Source organism: Capricornis sumatraensis, chromosome 2 (assembly GCF_032405125.1).
Source record: "Capricornis sumatraensis isolate serow.1 chromosome 2, serow.2, whole genome shotgun sequence".
NCBI classification, from domain to species: domain Eukaryota; kingdom Metazoa; phylum Chordata; class Mammalia; order Artiodactyla; family Bovidae; genus Capricornis; species Capricornis sumatraensis.
Window position 1 is genome coordinate 92,793,246 of NC_091070.1, and position 17,739 is coordinate 92,810,984.

The following is a 17,739-nucleotide window of genomic DNA, read 5'->3' on the forward strand; positions in this document are numbered from 1 at the left end:
AGACTCAGATGTACCAGCTGGTTCTTCCTTTCAGAATTCAATAGAAAAAAAAGGATCAATGGTAACACTGCTGGGTGTTCGCCAGGTCTTAGAGGAAATAATAACTCTGGAGGAACAGCAGCAGCCAGGACAACACATTTGCTTTTGTTTTCATTTAGAATTAAATTAAAACAATGTTTCCAAAATATGAGACCTGTACCCCTGGTGATAGGAAATATTTCAGTTGTTTTGAGTAACTATCTTAACAAAACAAAAATCTGAATCATATGATAAAATTAGTCTTCTCCATTTTTAATCTCTCTTTTTCAACAGCTTTACTGAGATATGGTTAGCACATGCCTGGGCTCCCAGGTGGCTCAGTGGTAAAGAATCCACTTGCCAGTGCAGGAGATGCTGGAGACAAGAGTTTGATCTCTGGGTCAGGAAGATCTCCCAGAGTAAAAAACGGCAACCCTGTCCAGTATTCTTGCCTGGAAAATCCCATGGACGGAGGAGCCTGGTGGGCCCCAGTCCACGGGGTCACAAAGAGTGGACACAACTGAGCAACTAAGTATGCAAGCATGACGTTGAGCTTTCATGTGTTTAGGATGCTTGTATATCTTCCTTGAAGAAATCTCTATTCAGATGATTTGCCGGTTTAAAAAATTATTTTTATCTTTTTCTAATTATAGTAAAATACAGATCACAAAATCTGCCATCTTAACCATTTTTAAGTGTACAGTTCAGTAGTGTTAAGTACATTAATGTGCCTCCAATCTATGTAACTCTTTAATCTTGCAAAACTGAAACCATATCCATTCAACAGCTTCCCAGTCCACCATTCCACTTTTCTGTCTCTGAATTTGACTACTCCAGGTATCTTGTATAAAGAGGAATGATACAGTATTTGCCTTTTTCCATCTGGCTTACTTCACTTGGCATAACATCCTCAAGGTTTATCCATGCTGCAACATCAGAATTTCCTTCCTACTCAAGGCTGGATAAAATTCTGTTGTATGTCTGTATCACATTTTTTCTACACCACATGTTGTTTATAAATGGACACTCGGTTGCTTCCACCTTTCGGCGACTGTACAATGCTGCAATGAATGGGAGGGTACAAGTGTCTTTGACTTTGCTTTTTGAGTATATACCCAGAACTGAACATGTTCTTAACTTTTTTGAGAAATGATCACATTGTTTTCTACAGCAGCTGTACCATTTAACATTCCCACTGATAGTATCACAGGGTTCTAATTTTTCTATATCTTTGCTAACATATTTTCCAGTTTTTGTTTTTATATTAATAGTAGCCACCATACCGGGTGTATGGTGGTATCTTGTGTGTTGTTGTTTTTTTCCCCAAGTCAAATGACAGATTCATTGGCTGTCTCTGTTATACAATGAGGCAAAATCACTGGAGTTTTGATCTGTATTTCCCTAGACATGAGTGATGCTGAACGTCTTCACGTGCTTGTCAGTCATCTGTCTTCTTTGGAAAAACATCGATTCAAGTCTCTAGTTCACTTTAGAATTGGGTTGCTTTCTGTTGCTCTTCGATTGTGGGACTGGTTTACATATTCTGGATATTAACTTTAAATCAGACACATGATTTGCAAGGTTTTCTCCCATTCTGTCAGTTGCCTTTTCACCATGTTCATTGTGTCATTTGAGACACAGCTGTCCATTTTTATTTTCAGTGGTCCATTTTTAAATCGGATTATTTATCTCCTCATTGAGTTGTAGGTTTTCTTCATACATTCTGGATACAAGTTCTTTGACAGATATACAATCTGCAATTATTTTCTCCCATCTTCTTGGTTGTCTTCTCAATTTCCTGATGGCAAATGTTTACAGCATAAAAGTTTCTGACTTTGAGGAGGTCCAGTTTATGTCTTTTTTGTCTGGGGTCTTTTTTCTTTTCGTGGCTTACATATTTGGTGTCATATCTAAGAAATCACTGCCTATCCAAGGCTGCAAAGATTTACTCCTCTGTTTTCTTCTAAGAGTTTTATATGTATATATTTTGAAAGATTTATTTATTTACTGATGGCTGTGCTCGGTGGTCTTTGCTGTACACAGGCTTTCTCTAGTTTTGCTGTACACAGGCTTTCTCTAGCTGTGGTGCGAACTTCCCATTGCAGTGGCTTCTTTGGTTGCAGAGTCCAGGCTCCAGGGGCACCGGCTTCAGTGGTGGTGCTCTGTGGGCCTAGCTGCCCTGAAGCATGTAGAATCCTCCTGGACCAGAGATTGAAGTGTCCCGTGCACTGGCAGGCGGAGTCTTAGCCACTGGACCATGTGGGAAGTTCCCCTTTCTACTCTCTCTCTCTCTTTTAAAGAATTATATATATATACTTTGCTTTTGGTGATGTGGGATCTTAGTTCCCCAACCAAGGATTGATCAAGCCTGTGCCCCCTGGAGCGGAAGCCTGTATTCTTAACCACTGGGCCACCAGGGAAGTCCGTCCACTCTGTTTTAATCGTGAAGATTAGCAAAGGAGAGAGTTATCTGTTCAGTGTTGCATTTTCCGTAACAATCCCTGATACTTACAAATTGGGTTTTTAAGAAAGGGAGAGGAAGCCTCAGGTGCATAGCTTCCAGGAAGCAACTATGTTCAATTATTGTGTTTTCATTACATTATTTACTTTTAAAGTTTCTGTCCACTGCAAGGCATGCTAGTCTTTCTGCTATGGTTGGGTTTAAAGAAAGATGCTATATGAAAAATAGAGATGATAGAAAGACATGGCGAAATCTGGAAGGGTGGTACCGTGGATGTTTAGCGGGGCAGTGGGGGAGGTAAGTCAAAGACAAGAATAAACAAAGCAAGGTGGGTCAAATCAATTTATATTCTTGTTCTCTCAAGAGAGGGGACAGCTGATTTGGCTGCTGTCTCTGGAAGGGACGATTTAGCAGCTACCTTCTACTCTCTATTCTGATAATTACAGAACATAAAAAAACCTGGAAATGTCTCCTTCAAGAGCTAATTTTGAGGTTCTATATGTTCCTTAGGGCACGAGGGGCGAGCATGTGGCCAAAGGTCTGGCCCGACATGTGGCTGCCACGCCCGAGTCTCCTGCCTGGAGACAGAGGGTAGACAAGGACCGTCTTTCCCCTGCAGTTACGTTTTCCCACATTATTACATCTGCTTCCAACCACACACAGAAAGGAATTCCAAATAGGTTACAAGCCTTGTTTCCTGGGATTGGATTCTGGTTTTAATTCTTGTTAACAAAAGGAACAGATTACTTCTCTTTAAAGAGTAACAGTCTAAATGAATTACAGTAATGTTCTCTCTCTGCTATCCTTGGGAAAGAATCGCCCTTTCCCCCTACACGGCTATTGTCCTGAGCATACATGTAGTCAACATGTGGACTTTCTTTTTGAGATGAATAATTTACCCCTGACACAGACAAATGGGTCGAGGTCCAAATATGAATGAGTCAATCTGTTTGTTAGGAAATTATTTTCGCAAATGGTGTATTACTGGACATGTCTGCTGGCTGACTTGGGGTGTTTATATATAGGGAAAACAAGTACAGCCTCTTTATTTAATCAACCCACTCAGTCCCTCAGCTGGTCTTTCAGAACTGTTTTTGTTTAGGGTCACTCAAAATACTGATGGAGAGCTTGCTGCGGAATTCAAGGAAGGTTCCCTGTCCCAGCCCTGAAAGGGGGAGATCAAAAGTAGATCCAATCTTTCTTTCCAAGCCATATGTAAACTTTGGTTACTTAGAAGGGTTTGATAATAAAGAGTGAAATTTGGGGCAGCCCATTTTTGCCGCTCGTTAGTATGTTTGGTTTGGTGGGGACGGGGCAAGACCTTTTAGAGATGTGTCTTTGTTGTGCTTTTCCCCAGTTGTGTGTGTAATCGGATGCTGGGCGTATCCTTAACCACCTCTGGGGCTTCCTGACCTTTAGTCTGTGTCTGAGTCACCTGGGGTCTGGTTAGAACGCAGGTTCTGATTTTGTAGGTCTTGCAAGGATTTCTAGTATTAGCTTAGCATAGCCATTTCCAGAACTGTTCTTGGAAAGATTATGTTTTAAGAACCTAGCTGCTTCAGAATAAGTTCTGCTTGGTCTTAAACAAAGAACCTCATAATACTGAGAAAACAGCCCTGCCCCTAAAATGCACCTAATACAGGCTTATGGTTGACGGTGATGTCTGTGTGTGAACAGGAGGGAGGCACTCTGACATAGCACTGACTGAAATTGCTTGCTTCTAAGAAATGGGGTTTTCTAGGACAACAGAAGAGATTCTTTGTAGGTGGCTGTTGTTGGAGGTGGGGGGTGGGAGTCTTCTTTCCCCAACCTAGAGCAGCCTGTTTATTCCCTCTCTTTATGTCCAAACCTTAGAAGAGAGGGAACATTCTTATTTCCCCCAGAAAAATTGCTAGAATAGCAAAGCAAATTCCCGAAATGGGAAGAGACTGACCATGGGGTTCAGGCAGTATGGCTTTGGTGGGTGGAGAAAATACCAGGACTGCCCCTGCTCAGGGCTTAAGCCCTTCACCATCTGACTGTAGATGGATCATGGAAGAAGTAAACGTTCCTTTTTGGGAGAAGGAGTTTTCCTAACACGTAAGAATCAGGGAGTAAACGTATCACGTCAAAAGTGAACTTTTCTTTTTCGGGAAGAGGAGGTTCATCAGTGTATAAGGGGCCGGGAATAAATAGTGTGTTTTTTAGGATTAAGAACACAAGCAGGAGTGCATGCTCACAGTAACTCTCTGCAGAAACTAAACATTCTCAAGATTGATGCCTGAACCCCAGGTCCACTGCTAAGACTCTCCTCCAGCCTCACTTACTGAATGTGTGTTGATGATTTCTTCAATTGAAATATAAATGACTGGCTTGCTGACTGTCACCACATCTGTGTATTTATCCATATTAAACTTTTCTTCTGGTTCAGGGACATTACATGCTTCTTTGAAATATTTCCTAAAAAAAGGAAAAAAAAATTTAGAGTCAAATATGTAAATAAGTTTTATCAAAATGGTGAGCTCTTCAGTGATGGGGAGGGCTTTGCGTTTTCCCACACTTACTGGAGGACCCAATCTAGCACCTTCTGAGCTGACTCTAGATGGCAAAGCCGAGTCCATGTTTCTGGGTATTGCACCCAGCTCCTCAAACAGGGACAGACAGAGCAGTTAGGCCTCAGGCCTTGTGACGGACCCAGTGCAATCAAACTAAGGGCATGTCGTTTAAAAAATATGATTTAAAAAATGCCCCTTGAAATCTAAACAAAAGTGTCAAGACTGATGTTCTCTAAGAATCAAGTCTTTTTAGAGAAAATAACCCCAAAAGCAGTTAAGCAATTAATTAAAAGAAAAAAAGGAAGTCAAAAGAGCTTCTAAGAGAAGATAAAGAATGATAAGAAATGATGCTACTTTTTTTAGTAACATCAAATTTGCTACTTTAATCGGCACAAATTTCTGCGCCTTCAACAGCCTTTCAGTTTGTTACCAATTTGACAAAAATGCAAGGAAAGCCTACTCTGCTCTTAATTGATCTAGACCACAGTTGTAAGGCTGTTAAGACCAGGCACACAGCTACATGCAACGGCCCCGCCCTTCAGTGCTCAGACTGTTCAAAAGTCTGCCATTTTAAGCTACCATAAATTTCAACCAAGAGATGCAGAAAAGCCAGGTGTGCTGCGATAATGGCTTAGGAGGGATTCTTAGCACAGGTAGAAAAGGTATTTTAGTCTATAAATGTGTGTTTCCTATGCCTGAAGTATCCTTGGTGTATCTCGTAAGGGCACCCAAGACTTGTCCACCGGAAAGAGCCCTGCCTTCCCACCCCAAGGCCCGGGGAGGGGAACCGGCAGCAGCCATGGTCCCACGGACAGCTGCCTCCCTGTGCGTCCTTGCCGATCGTCTTTCATGGTTGCTAAGGGACACAAAGGATGAATATAAGTGGAAGAGAAAAAAAACAAGATGAATTTAGGAGATGAAGGGAGACTTTTGGATTTTTCTTTTAAATGAAGAAGAGTTGGAAACTGGTGTTTAGTAGGAATAAACAAAAAAGCAAGTACAAAAGAGCAGCTAAAGATTCGCAAGAAATGGATGTTACTTTTTTAGTCAGTGAGGATATCTAAACTTAGCAGTGTGAGAAAAATCAAGGTTTCTCTTAATAAGAGGATTGGGGGGAATTTCTTCACGAGAGGGCCAAAAATTCCAAACAGAGATGAATGCTCATGAACTACCTCTGTCAGCAGATAAATCACTAAGCTAGAGGAAAACTGAGGAATAGAAAATTATCATTTTCCAAGTTGGGGCTCCGTGGATGTCACACTTGTATGACTGACTGACAGAAAGGAGAAAACGAATGCCAAGAGGAGTGTGCTTCCTTGGAGAGCTTCTGAGAGAGCAAACGAGCCTCCGAGACTCGCGCCTCCTCCCACATCCCATGGAATCATCAGTGATAGAACTTGGAGAGCATATGATCAATAGAACTGTCTCATATGTGTATTTCAGAGATGTGTGAGCACAGGACACATTCACACACAATCCTCAACAAGCGTAACAGCTGGATTTTTCCCACCTGTCAAAACCAAATGCTCAGTTTCCTATCATTGTTTGGTGCAGATAAGGCAAATTTTCCTGAATAGACAAAACATAATCCTTTTTCCAAGTTCAAAAAAGTAGAAGGTAGCTATTTTGATTCTTTTTTTAATTCTAAGTACTCCAAGCCTAGGGGGCTTCCCCAGTGGCTCAGCAGTAAAAAAAATCCTCCTGCAATGCAGGAGGCAGGGGTTCGATCCCTGGGTTGGGAAGATTCCCTGGAGAAGGAAATGGCAACTCACTCCAGTATTCTTGCGTGGAAAAATCCCATGGACAGAGGAGCCTGGCAGGCTACAGTCCAAAGGGTCACAAAGAATCGGACAAGACCGAGTGAGCACACACAAGCCTAAACATACCAAGATGATTAAATATTTCTTTTCGTCCAAAGCACAAATCATACATATGGGGACGACTCAGTGTAACAGGGGCACTGCGTACAGGGGTAGGATCGGGAACACCAGACGGAGGGAACTTGGCCTGATCTTCCCTGCTTCCTCTCTCTCACAGTGACAACCAGCACAAGAAATGCAAGCAGGGACTTTCCTGGTGGTCCAGCGGGTAAGACTCTGCCCCTTCCAAGGCAGGGGGTACAGGTTCAACCCCTGGTTGGGGAACTAAGATCCTGTATGCCGTGCAGTGTGGCCAGAAACATAAATGACTAAATAAAATTAAAATTAAAAAGGCTTTATTAAAAAAAAGGAAAAAAAAGAGGTTTATGCTCAGGTGAAAATTTAACACAATTTATAATTAAAAAAGAAAAAAAAAATGTAAGGAGCCCCCTGGGGTTCCTGCCCTCACTCCCAACCTCAGCTCTGGGCACAGAATACACATTACTCCCGTCCACCACCTTGCAAGCTTCTCCCAAGGTAATGACCCCTTTTACCTGAACTCCTGATACGTCTCGGATAAATAACTGTTCATAGAGGAGAGGTGCTCGTTTTCTCCTTCGAAGAGCTTGTTGGAGGCTGCATGCTGCAGGACCTTGGCCACGGACCCCAAGTTTCTCCTCTGGTCGGAATTGATCTGGCCTCCGGCTGTCATGTCGATGATATCAAAGCCGTCTGGGGCGACGATGGCTGGGTTCATGTACCGGTAGTATAGGAGGTTCCCAACAATCTGGAGGGAGGCAGAGGACGAGACTATTTTTGAGAGAGAAAACTCAAGTTTGGAGTGTTTTTGTTTTGTTTTGTGGTCTCACGGCTGCGGGATATTGTAGTTCCCTGACCAGGGATTGAACCCGGACCCTTGGCAGTGAGATCTTGGAGTCCTAACCACTGGACCGCCAAGCGAAGTCCCTGGAGGTGGTGGTGGTTGTTTTTCTTAAAGTTAATATGAATCGACATTTCCCAAGATAGTAAATCATTTTCTGATCTGAATCCTAACAAGCAGTTAAGTAAAGGTAGTGACTATAACCACACATTACCAATAAAGTTAACAAATTTATTTTTGGTGAAAATATACTATTGCCACCCAAATTTTCTAAAATAAAGAATCTTGATAACGTTTGAGAGCTCCCAATTAACCTCATGATAGTTAATAATCCTGAGAGTCATTAGAAGTAGAAGACTTGCAGCTTATTATAAACAGCCATACAAGGGGAAAGCCTTCACAAAACGGTGTGTTAGTAATTTTGGCTCCTACCCCCAAGAGAAGCTATGGTGAGATTACCCTTGAAAAATCTACCTTTAATAGCTCATCTTCTGTTGCATCAGGAAATTTCTCATGGATCGAATTCTTCAGTACTTTGGCTATATACCTCAATCCATAACTACATGGAAAACAGATGACAAAAGAAAATAATGGAAAAAGGCGAAGTGAGGAAGAAACGCATTGCAATTGTTCCCGTCCACTAAAGCCGAGCAGCTTTCATAAAATTAAACACAAAATGAGATGGTGACGGAATCACAGGACTGCCACAGGTGATCGTAACTGAGGACTGTTTTCTATCGTTCCCTCTTCCCAGAAGCTATGAATTGAAAACGCGCAGGTAGGCAAACTTCCAAAGTCATGAAGATGGTAAGAGGGAAACCCGTCTTTGCTACTGGGGTCTATTTTATATGGCGTTTCAAGAACTTCCGGCAATGAAAGGGAAAGCTGCCACGTATAGGACTTACGGCAGCAGATCGAGGGAGGAGATGATGGAATTCAGGACTTGGTCCGTGACTCTTCTCAGGTGCTCGATGGAGGCCTCCAGTTTGGCTCTCACTTCCGGGTACGTCAGCGCTTGCTCCGTGGTCACATCGTAGGGCAGGTTGCTGAAACCACAACAAGGGCTTCTTATTAATTGGGGGCCTAGGCAGAAGCATTTGTATCCTTGCCCCGTTGGTTCTCCAGTCAAGCTTTGTATGGTGAATTGGGGTTCGCCCACCGGCTCCCATGACAAAATGCTCGCTTGTCGGGGGAGGGAGGGGTGGGGAGACCCCACACGCCTGCAGGGAACCCTCAGCGGCTAGTGCATGGCGGTGACCCCAGGAGCTCCATCTGCGCTCTTCCAAAACAAGAAGCAGACCCAGGAGAGGTGGACCCAGCTAACTCTCTCTCTTTTTAATCATAACGAGCAGTACGCTCCTTTCTCACTTTGTTAGTGGTGGAAAATAGCTTGACAATGTTGCCTTGGTTTCCGCTGCACAGCAATGTGAATCAGTAGTAATTATATATATCCCCTCCCTCTTGAGCTGCCCTCCCCTCCCCCCATCCCACTCCAAGAGCAGCATGTCTTTACAGAAAAAGTTGCCTATAAGCCAGCAAGGAAATAGTACTGACCCAGAGACAGCTGCTTTTCCTATCTTAACTTTCTAGGTCCTCTGCACACGTGTGTACGGGTGTATAAGGCAGTTCATGTTTATACACATCCCATATAGATTCTTCGTGTGTGTGTGTCTATAAATGCATGTATTTTCTTTACATAGAAAATGAGTTACTGTATCAAGCTACAACCAAAAACGATATGGTGAATGTTTTCCCCAGGCCAACAAATATATTTCTATACCACCATTCGCAATAGTTAGTTACTACTCCATTATGTGTTATACATCTATTTAACAGATTCCCCAAAGCTAAATATTTTGACTCTCCCTAACTTTGGCAATTACAAACAATGCTGTGACAACCACCTATATGATTCTCTGTGCATATCCTAATGAAATTTACAAGGTGCCCTTTTTTTCAGGAAATAAAAACCTGGGATTGCTTAGATCTACCGATACTACCTAAAATAAGCCAATCCCACCTGGCTAATTAATGCTTATACGTTCAAGTTATTTATTTGGTAACTGTAGAAAAGTAGGCATTACCAAGTGAAGAGAAATCGTATACCATTTCAAGGTCCAGGTTTAGGAACATACAAGGAAAAACCAAGAGAAAGAACTATAGAAATTGTGGCTTTGGGCATCAACTGGTACTGAAATCTGGAAATAAAATGTACCACTAAGATGAGCAGGAGTCCAAGAATGTTGCCTGCCTGGAGATATTAAAGAGAGGTAATAAATCGTGGATTGAAAAGTAATTTTTTGTACAGTAGACTTTGTCTTTTAACAGTGTTTAAGAGTGTGTATAAGTATACACATAGAAGTGATAAAACAGCGCTGAAGACCAGCATCACCCTGGCTTTGCTACCTGGCTTCTCCAGTCTGCGTTTCCAGTTGGTTCACCCAGGCCTTGTACACCTCGACGGGGCTCGTGTTGATGATCAGGGACTTGTCATCAATGATCTCTTTTACCACCGGAGCCAGGAGCTGGCGCAGCGTGTTCTGCCCCCGGGCACCTCTGTTGAAGCTGACGACCATCTTGATGACCGTAGGGTTCCCAGTGACTATGTCCTGGACCTGGTCCACCTTGGATCTGAAACAGCCCAAACCACACCAAGTGGCTCGCTTCTGCGAACTGAGTTTTAAGCAGTGTATATTCTGTCAGACAAGGGCTTTGGACAGGGGATGGGGGTGGGGAAGAAAGGGGCTGTATTTTAGCCCGTTGATGGTCAAAGGCAGTGTGATTTAAAAGGAAGCTATCTCCCGTCTCTATTTGGTGAGCACACGTGAGTCTAGGGAGACCTCTGGGTGACATGCTGTCTTGGGTATCACACCCTGAGTCTGAAACCTGCGGGAAGTCAGAGTAAAGCTCTCACGCTAAGTATGACCGTTCTATCTGCCGTCATCACTAGACAACGCGCCCGACGCATCCGGCCGAAGGTCTGCAGGGTGAAGAGGACCTGCAGAGTAGGGTCTACAATGCAAATCCTAATTCTGCTTTGTCAGGAGTCACTGGAAGCCTGAGTGTCCATTAAATAAACTGGTCCCCAGAATCTACCACTCCCACAATTAAATAAAAAAGAGAAAGCTAGCGTTTGTAAGATGAGTGTTTGTTTTTAAAATTTTTGTTGGAGTAGAGGTGATTTACAACGTTGTGTTAAGTTTCAGGTATATGCTGAGTTTATTTGAGAAATTTAAGAATCTACAAGTAATTTCTCAGCTTGAATTCCAATCTAGAAGGCAGGGGTGAACTGAAAGCGGACCTAGACTAATAATGATGCTACTGGGTGGCGGTGTACGGGTGTGATGCTCTCCACCTCTCTCCTGGGAGTGAGTCTTGAGTTTCTAATATTCTGTTCGGTAGTTTCGTCCACATGTTCTACACCTAAAACTTAGACTCAGCGTGCTGAAAATCTAAGCTGTGCCATTTTCCTTCTCACTCCCCCATTTCCCTGAACCGTGCAGCTCCAATTCATCCCGTTCATACGCAGGTGGGAGATCAATCTAAAACGCCAAGTGCTCATGTCAAAACCCTTGCATAAGAGTAACAAGAGCTTCTGCACTTGGGCCTCTGCTCAAGTGTCTCCGATGATCTGGCCCAACCCTCATGTCCTGGTGGTCACTGATTAAGTTACCTCTTGGCGAAACTAATCTACTTCCTTTATTTTTCATTTTTGGCCTTGCTGTGCGGCTTGCAGGATCTTAGTTCCCTCACCAGGAATCGAACCCGAGCCCTCGGCAGTGAAAATGCAGAGTCTTAACCACTGGACCCCCAGGGATGTCCCTCATCTACTTCCTCTCTTGCTCCTTGGCCCATGCTGTTTCTCTCTCCGTGGCGCTTTACTTCCCTCTTGCATTTCTTTTTATAAAAACTATAGATAGTCTTCAAGGTTTTGGGTCAACTCCTTTCTCTTTCATAAAATCTCTTTCAATTGACCTAATCGGAACTTTTCTTTCCATCCCTCTGACACTGTTCACGTCATTCGTTTAGTCCTTACCTTGTTCTACTGCACAGCATTGCTATTTCTCCTGATGCCTAATAGACACCCTGCGGGCAGAGGGGCCTGGCTAAGAGCTTTGGAGACCCATGAGATCAGCACTGCTTAAGGCATCCAGAAGGAAGGAAAGATAAAGGTATTTCTTACGGGGTGTTTCCCCCCCCAATCTTTACAGTAAACTACATATTTTAAATATAAACTAAGTCAGAAAATAAATTAGTAAAAAGCAGCTTAAGTTCCAAAAGAAGGAAAGACTAGCAGAGATCATTATCCTCCTCTGATTATGGTTTTATTACTCACATCATTTTAATGAAGTTAATTTTTCTCACTGACTTTTTTCTCTTTTTCTTTTTTTTGGCCACACAGCATGGCTTGTGGGATTTTAGTTCCCTGATCAGGGATTGAACCCAGGCCCTTGGCTGTGGGAGCACAAAGTCCTAACCACTGGACCACCAGGGAATTCCCTCTCACTGACTTTAAAAAGCTTTGTACACTTGCAAAATCAAAAGTTAACTCAGCACTAGAAAAGGAGAAAGTTGTACTTTAATATATCTATGATGTAGAAATTTCTTAAGAAATTTGATACATTTTAATATGTATAAATAACTTCTAATTGTTGTCCAGTCACCAAGTCATGTCCGACTCTTTGTGACCCCACAGACTGTAGGATGCCAGGCTTCCCTGTCCACTATCTCCGGGAGTTTGCTCAAATCCATGTATGTCTACTGAGTCAGTGATTCCATCCAACCATCTCATCCTCTGCCACCCTCTTCTCTTTTTGCCTTCAATCTTTCCCAGCATCAGGGTGTTTCCCAATGAGTGAGCTCTCATGTTAGTAAATCAGAGAAATCCACCACTAACAAAACGTGTTGGTATTTTTACATATATACGTACGCTATTTCTTCCTCCAGAGCGGTTTTAAAAAGCTTGAGGAGTAGATATTCTTCTCGCTGATTGGAAGCATAATTGTACAGGGTAAAAATAACAGTATCCATAAATTTAGTTGACTTGTTCTGTGGCATCTGGAAAATCAGCTTAGCCAGGTATGAAGGATTGGTCTAAAGAGAGAAGACGAAACGCACCCCCCACAAGACTGTATGTTAATATATTATGAAAGCAGAGAGGAGTACCCAGTTCTTTACTCTTTAATGAATTCTTATGTATGAGGCACACAGAAGAATTTCTGGCTCATATTAAGACAGGTAGCAGCTAATAACACTACTATAGGAAGTTATAATAGAAAGTTATGGTAGGATTTAAATTTTATATACTATATCATGTCATATTTTATGGAGTATAGTTGCATTATGAGTACGTTTCACTGTTCACCATTTGAAGGCGTTAATATAACTATTAACATTCATTGTAGAGACAAAGAAGAGAGAGGGTGGCTGAGCTATCTGAAGAGACTGGCAAGAATGGATCAAGGGCTGAGCTATAGAGACTGTCTTAGAAGGACCGGTGAATGAATCAACACAGTCTATATTCTGAGACTAGAAAGCAAACGCAAAGGATGTAAGACAGACAGTGGGATGGCCGTGATGGTTTAACAAATGTTTTATGTTTTCTAAATGACTTCTTTTTATCTTACAGATCCTTTGATCTGTGGCTGGGCGGGGCCTGTGTTGCTGTGTGCGGGCCTTTTCCAGCTGCAGTAAGCAGCGGGGGCTACTGTTAGTTCCAGGGCACGGGCTTTGCAGTGTGGTGGCTTCTTTCCTTGCAGAGCATGGGCTCCAGAGTGAAGGCTCTGTAGCTGTGGCACATGGGCTTAGCTGCTCTGTGGCTTGGAGGATCCTCATGGACCAGGGATGGAACCTGTGTCTCCTGCATCAGCAGGCAAATTCTATACCACTGAGCCCCCAGGGAAGCCTGGCCATGATGTTTTACAAAGCATGAGAAAGGAAGAGCTAGGCCAAGAGGCTGAAGGGTGTAGTTCAGGGTAGGTCATGGGGAAAATGCCAGAAGAAACTGATACGAAAAAAAAGATGGACGAGTTTTAAAGATCGACAAGAATTAAAAAAAAAAAAATTGACAAAGAGCTCAGCTGAAGATGGAGTTCAAGAGCTATAGCGCCAGACTTTGTGGTGATGTGGTTTTTCTGAAGGAATTACACTATTCAGATGGAGGTTAGAAGAAAAGAAAATTAAAGTGACAGAGAAATGCGCAAGTCTTACTCTTCATCTTCCTTTCAGTGAGAAAAGAAAACTGTCCTTTGCTTTCGTATTTCATGTAAAAGAAACACATGGGAAACCAGTATTTAATATTCTCAAGAAGTTCAGCTTTAAAATTTTTAAGAAAACCCGAATTCTAGTTCAGCTTACTACTTAGATTTATTCTCAAGCTTGTAATGACTGGCTGAAATGTTATAAATAAGGCGCTCAGGAGAACTTTCTGAGAGTTCTGGGGTGATTCTTTTCCCATATAAGATATGGGTTTTTACGAAAGGAAAATTACAGCTGAAGAAGCCCACTCCTCACTCCTCTCAGATGACCTAAGAACTTTACATTTAAGCTCACACTGAAGAGACAAGCCCACAGCAAAACCTGGACTAGTTGGCCTGCTGTTCTGCCTAAGAATTTCCAGAGGTGAAAGGCCCATCCCATTTGCTTCTCTCTAGTTTCCTCATTAGTCTTAGGTTACTGTCTCCAAAGCAGAGAGAAGAAAAGGTAAAGAAAAGTCATGGTGTTTTGACACTTCAGTCGATACAACGGAGTGGTCACGCTATGGCTCCATCCATTTTGGATAGTTTAGGGAATAAAACTTGTGGAATTATCCTAAACATGTTCCAGTGCTTTTTCTCATTTCCATTAGTGAGCCTCCATTTACACAGCTATACAAATCTTAGTGTGCGTGTGCGTGCCAAGTCGCTCAGTCGTGTCTGACTCTGCAACCCCAGGGACTGCAGCCCGCCAGGCTCCTCTGTTCATGGGGATTCTCCAGGCAAGAGTGCTGGAATGGGTTGCCATCCCCTCCTCCAGGGGATCTTTAGGTGAATGACTAAATTTTCACCTTCCTAAATGTCACAAATTCTGTCAAAATTCAACATCGGAAAACTAAATCCTGAAGCAGCTTCATACGCTTGGAAGTTAACAGATGTCAAAAATGATAAATGCCTACGATCAAATTTCTAGCTGGTGGATGAACATTAACCTAATATCAGCAGATGAGAAATCTTCCCCACCTAGTGTGAGGCCCTCTTCTTTCTGGAAAGCAAGCTGTCATTAAGCAGAGGATTCCAAGGACATTTTGTTTTACCATTTTCCCTTCAATGCCGCCACCTCGTGGACATCTGCGGTACTACACCTGTGCTCCAGTCCATTCTAAGCAGAGCACGCTCAACTACCAAAATCAAGCTCTTCTCTCAGCGGGGAAGCTACCCGTGAGAGAAGAGCTTGATTACCCCTTAGGGCTCGGGCAATGTGTTCTCTGCGCACGTGATGCCAGCGAGATCCTCAAGCAAAGATTTCAAGCATCTCCACGCCTTGACGGGATCAGGGCCACCAGCAGCGGCCCCAGGGACACCGGACGGGGAAAGTTTCCGTCCTGGGGGAGGCCCTGTCTCTCTCTCTCACTGGTTCCCTTAGGGACTCACTGTATGTGCTGGAGGGTGGATGAGGTTAATCAATGGTCAAGCAAGCAAACAAATAAAACTGGTCCACCCGAGTCCAGTGGCAACCACTTCAGCTGAGTTCTCACCCACACTCTGGAAGCAATGGAAAATTACTGTTCATTTAGAGAAGAGTGATGTCACGGAAATAATGAAAGAAAAAAGGAATCCTATTTCCCTAATCCAAACTCCCCAGCTCCTTCCTCAAAAGAAGGGCATGCTGGTTCTGGCACTGATCTGTTTTTCACATAGTTAATTTTTCCATGTTTGACAGCATCTGCTTATGTTACTGGTAGATTTATATCATCTGTGCTGATAACTGGAGCGTAACGTAGTCACGGAAAGCAGGACAAGCTTTAAGTCGCCTGCCAGGGTCCATACCCTTTCATCACCATTGACTGTGCCTCAGTTTTCTGACGTGTAATATGAGAAGAACAATCAGCTATTCTCTGAAGCTTCCCAGGGTTGTAGTAGGAATTAAAATGAGACAATGTACGTGAAGCACCTATTAATGCTTGGTACTTAGTAGCGCTCAGAATGTGTAAACTATCATAGCCTTAGCATGGGAGAAGATCTGTTGTAAACCATCAACATGGAGCGTAGCATTTACCCACAACTCACAGTGAAAGAAATGATTCTCACCTGTAGAAGATAAAAAAGCTGCTGATACGTTTCCAGTGTTTTTCGTCTCTCCTTACTCAAACTTTTGATCCCTTGGTTGTCAATGTTATTCAGTATTTCCATCTCTCCACCTTTTTTCTTATTCAGTTTGGTTCTGTGTGAAATTACATCCTGGAAAAAAATTTTTCATAGAATTACTACTTTTTACTCTGGTATTCTTCCCCCCCCGCCCCTTCACAGACACCCTAAGACACACATAGCTGGAAAGATCAATTTCCACATTCCCTCATGAAGAAACAAAGGAACAGAGAGTGTTAAACACATTAAGAAAAATCCAAATCGTGGGTAAATTTGGCTTTTGCAATATTTGTTCTCCTAAGCTGTATGCATTTATTCAAACGTGCAATGTAAGCTCCAAGACACTTAAATAGGGAGAGAACAGTCTTTTTGAAAAATGATGCTGGGACAACTAAATATCCAGGTCCAAAAATTAAGAAGTCAGACCCCTACCTCACTCCATAAACAGAAATTAACTCAGAAGAGATCATAAACAACAGAGGAGCGAAAACCATAAAACTCTTACAAGAAAACCTAGACAAAAGCTTTTGCTACCCTGGATTAAGCAATGGTTTCTTTTAGGGGTGTATGTGTCATAATTTATTTAATCATATTCCTTTCGATGAACAGTTTCTTTGCATTTTATTAGTATTTCAGAGAGTGCAGTGAACCTTCTCACACACGCATCTTTGTATATGTAGGTAACGGTTTCTTAGCTACAGCGCCCAAAGCACTAGCGACAACAAAAAGTGGACTTCATGAAAATTAAAATCTTTGTGCTTCAAAGTATGCTATCAAAGAAAACAACCCATAGTGTGGGAGAAAATGTTTGCAAATTGGGTAAGAATTGTAATTCACCGTACACTATGAAGAGCTCCTATATCTAAAAATAAAATGACAAATAACTAAAAAATGGGCAAAGGATTTTCCCAAAGATCATCTATAAATGGCTCATAAGCACATGAAGAGATGTTCAACATTAATAGCTATTCGGCCGTTCCTCAGAAGTTAAACACAAGTTACTATGCACGTGCGCTCAGTCGTGTCCAAGTCTTTGTGACCCCATGGACTGTGGCCTGCTAGGCTCCTCTGTCCATGGGATTTCCCGGGGAAGAGTACTGGAGGGGGCTGCCCTTTCCTTCTCCAGGGGATCTTCCTGACCCAGGGCCTGAAGCTGTGTCTCGTGTTTCCTGCAGTGGCAGGCAGATTCTTCACCACTACGCCACCTGGGAAGCCCCCACAAGTTACTACATGACCCAGCAATTTCACCGTTAGATATATGCCAACGGGAACTGCAAACTTACGTCCAGAGAAACGTGCACATGAATGCTCACAGCAGCTGAAAAGCAGAAACGTTGCAGGGGTCCATCAGTTGATTAACGGGCAAAAAATGTGAATGGAATGCTATTTTCAGTAAAGAGCAATGAGTACTGATTCTTGCTACAACACAAATACTAGGCTAAGGGAGAGAAGCTGGTCACGGCAGACCATGTGTGTGTGATGATCCAGAACAGGCAAAACTATCATGACAGAAAGCAGATTAAAGGTTGCCATGGTTGGGGGTTGGAGTGATAGGTGCTGATGTTAATGAATATGGATGTTTTTCCTTTTTTAACTTTAAAAAATTGAAATATTATTCACATATTATGAAATTTGTCCTTTCAAA

General features: G+C 42.7%; 1 protein-coding gene across 2 annotated transcripts in view; it reads right to left on the reverse strand.

Moving 5' to 3' along the window:
* Positions 1 to 17,739, reverse strand: part of IQGAP2 (IQ motif containing GTPase activating protein 2) — a 307,112-nt gene that overhangs the window by 25,918 nt on the left and 263,455 nt on the right. For both annotated transcript variants that reach the window (XM_068966679.1, XM_068966681.1), the window contains exons 22-28: positions 16,038 to 16,187; positions 12,683 to 12,846; positions 10,159 to 10,383; positions 8,658 to 8,798; positions 8,227 to 8,311; positions 7,427 to 7,659; positions 4,786 to 4,918 (exon numbers count right to left, since the gene is read on the reverse strand). In XM_068966679.1, the coding sequence (XP_068822780.1) occupies positions 4,786 to 4,918; positions 7,427 to 7,659; positions 8,227 to 8,311; positions 8,658 to 8,798; positions 10,159 to 10,383; positions 12,683 to 12,846; positions 16,038 to 16,187 (1,131 nt within the window). The remainder of the gene's footprint in view (positions 1 to 4,785; positions 4,919 to 7,426; positions 7,660 to 8,226; positions 8,312 to 8,657; positions 8,799 to 10,158; positions 10,384 to 12,682; positions 12,847 to 16,037; positions 16,188 to 17,739) is intronic.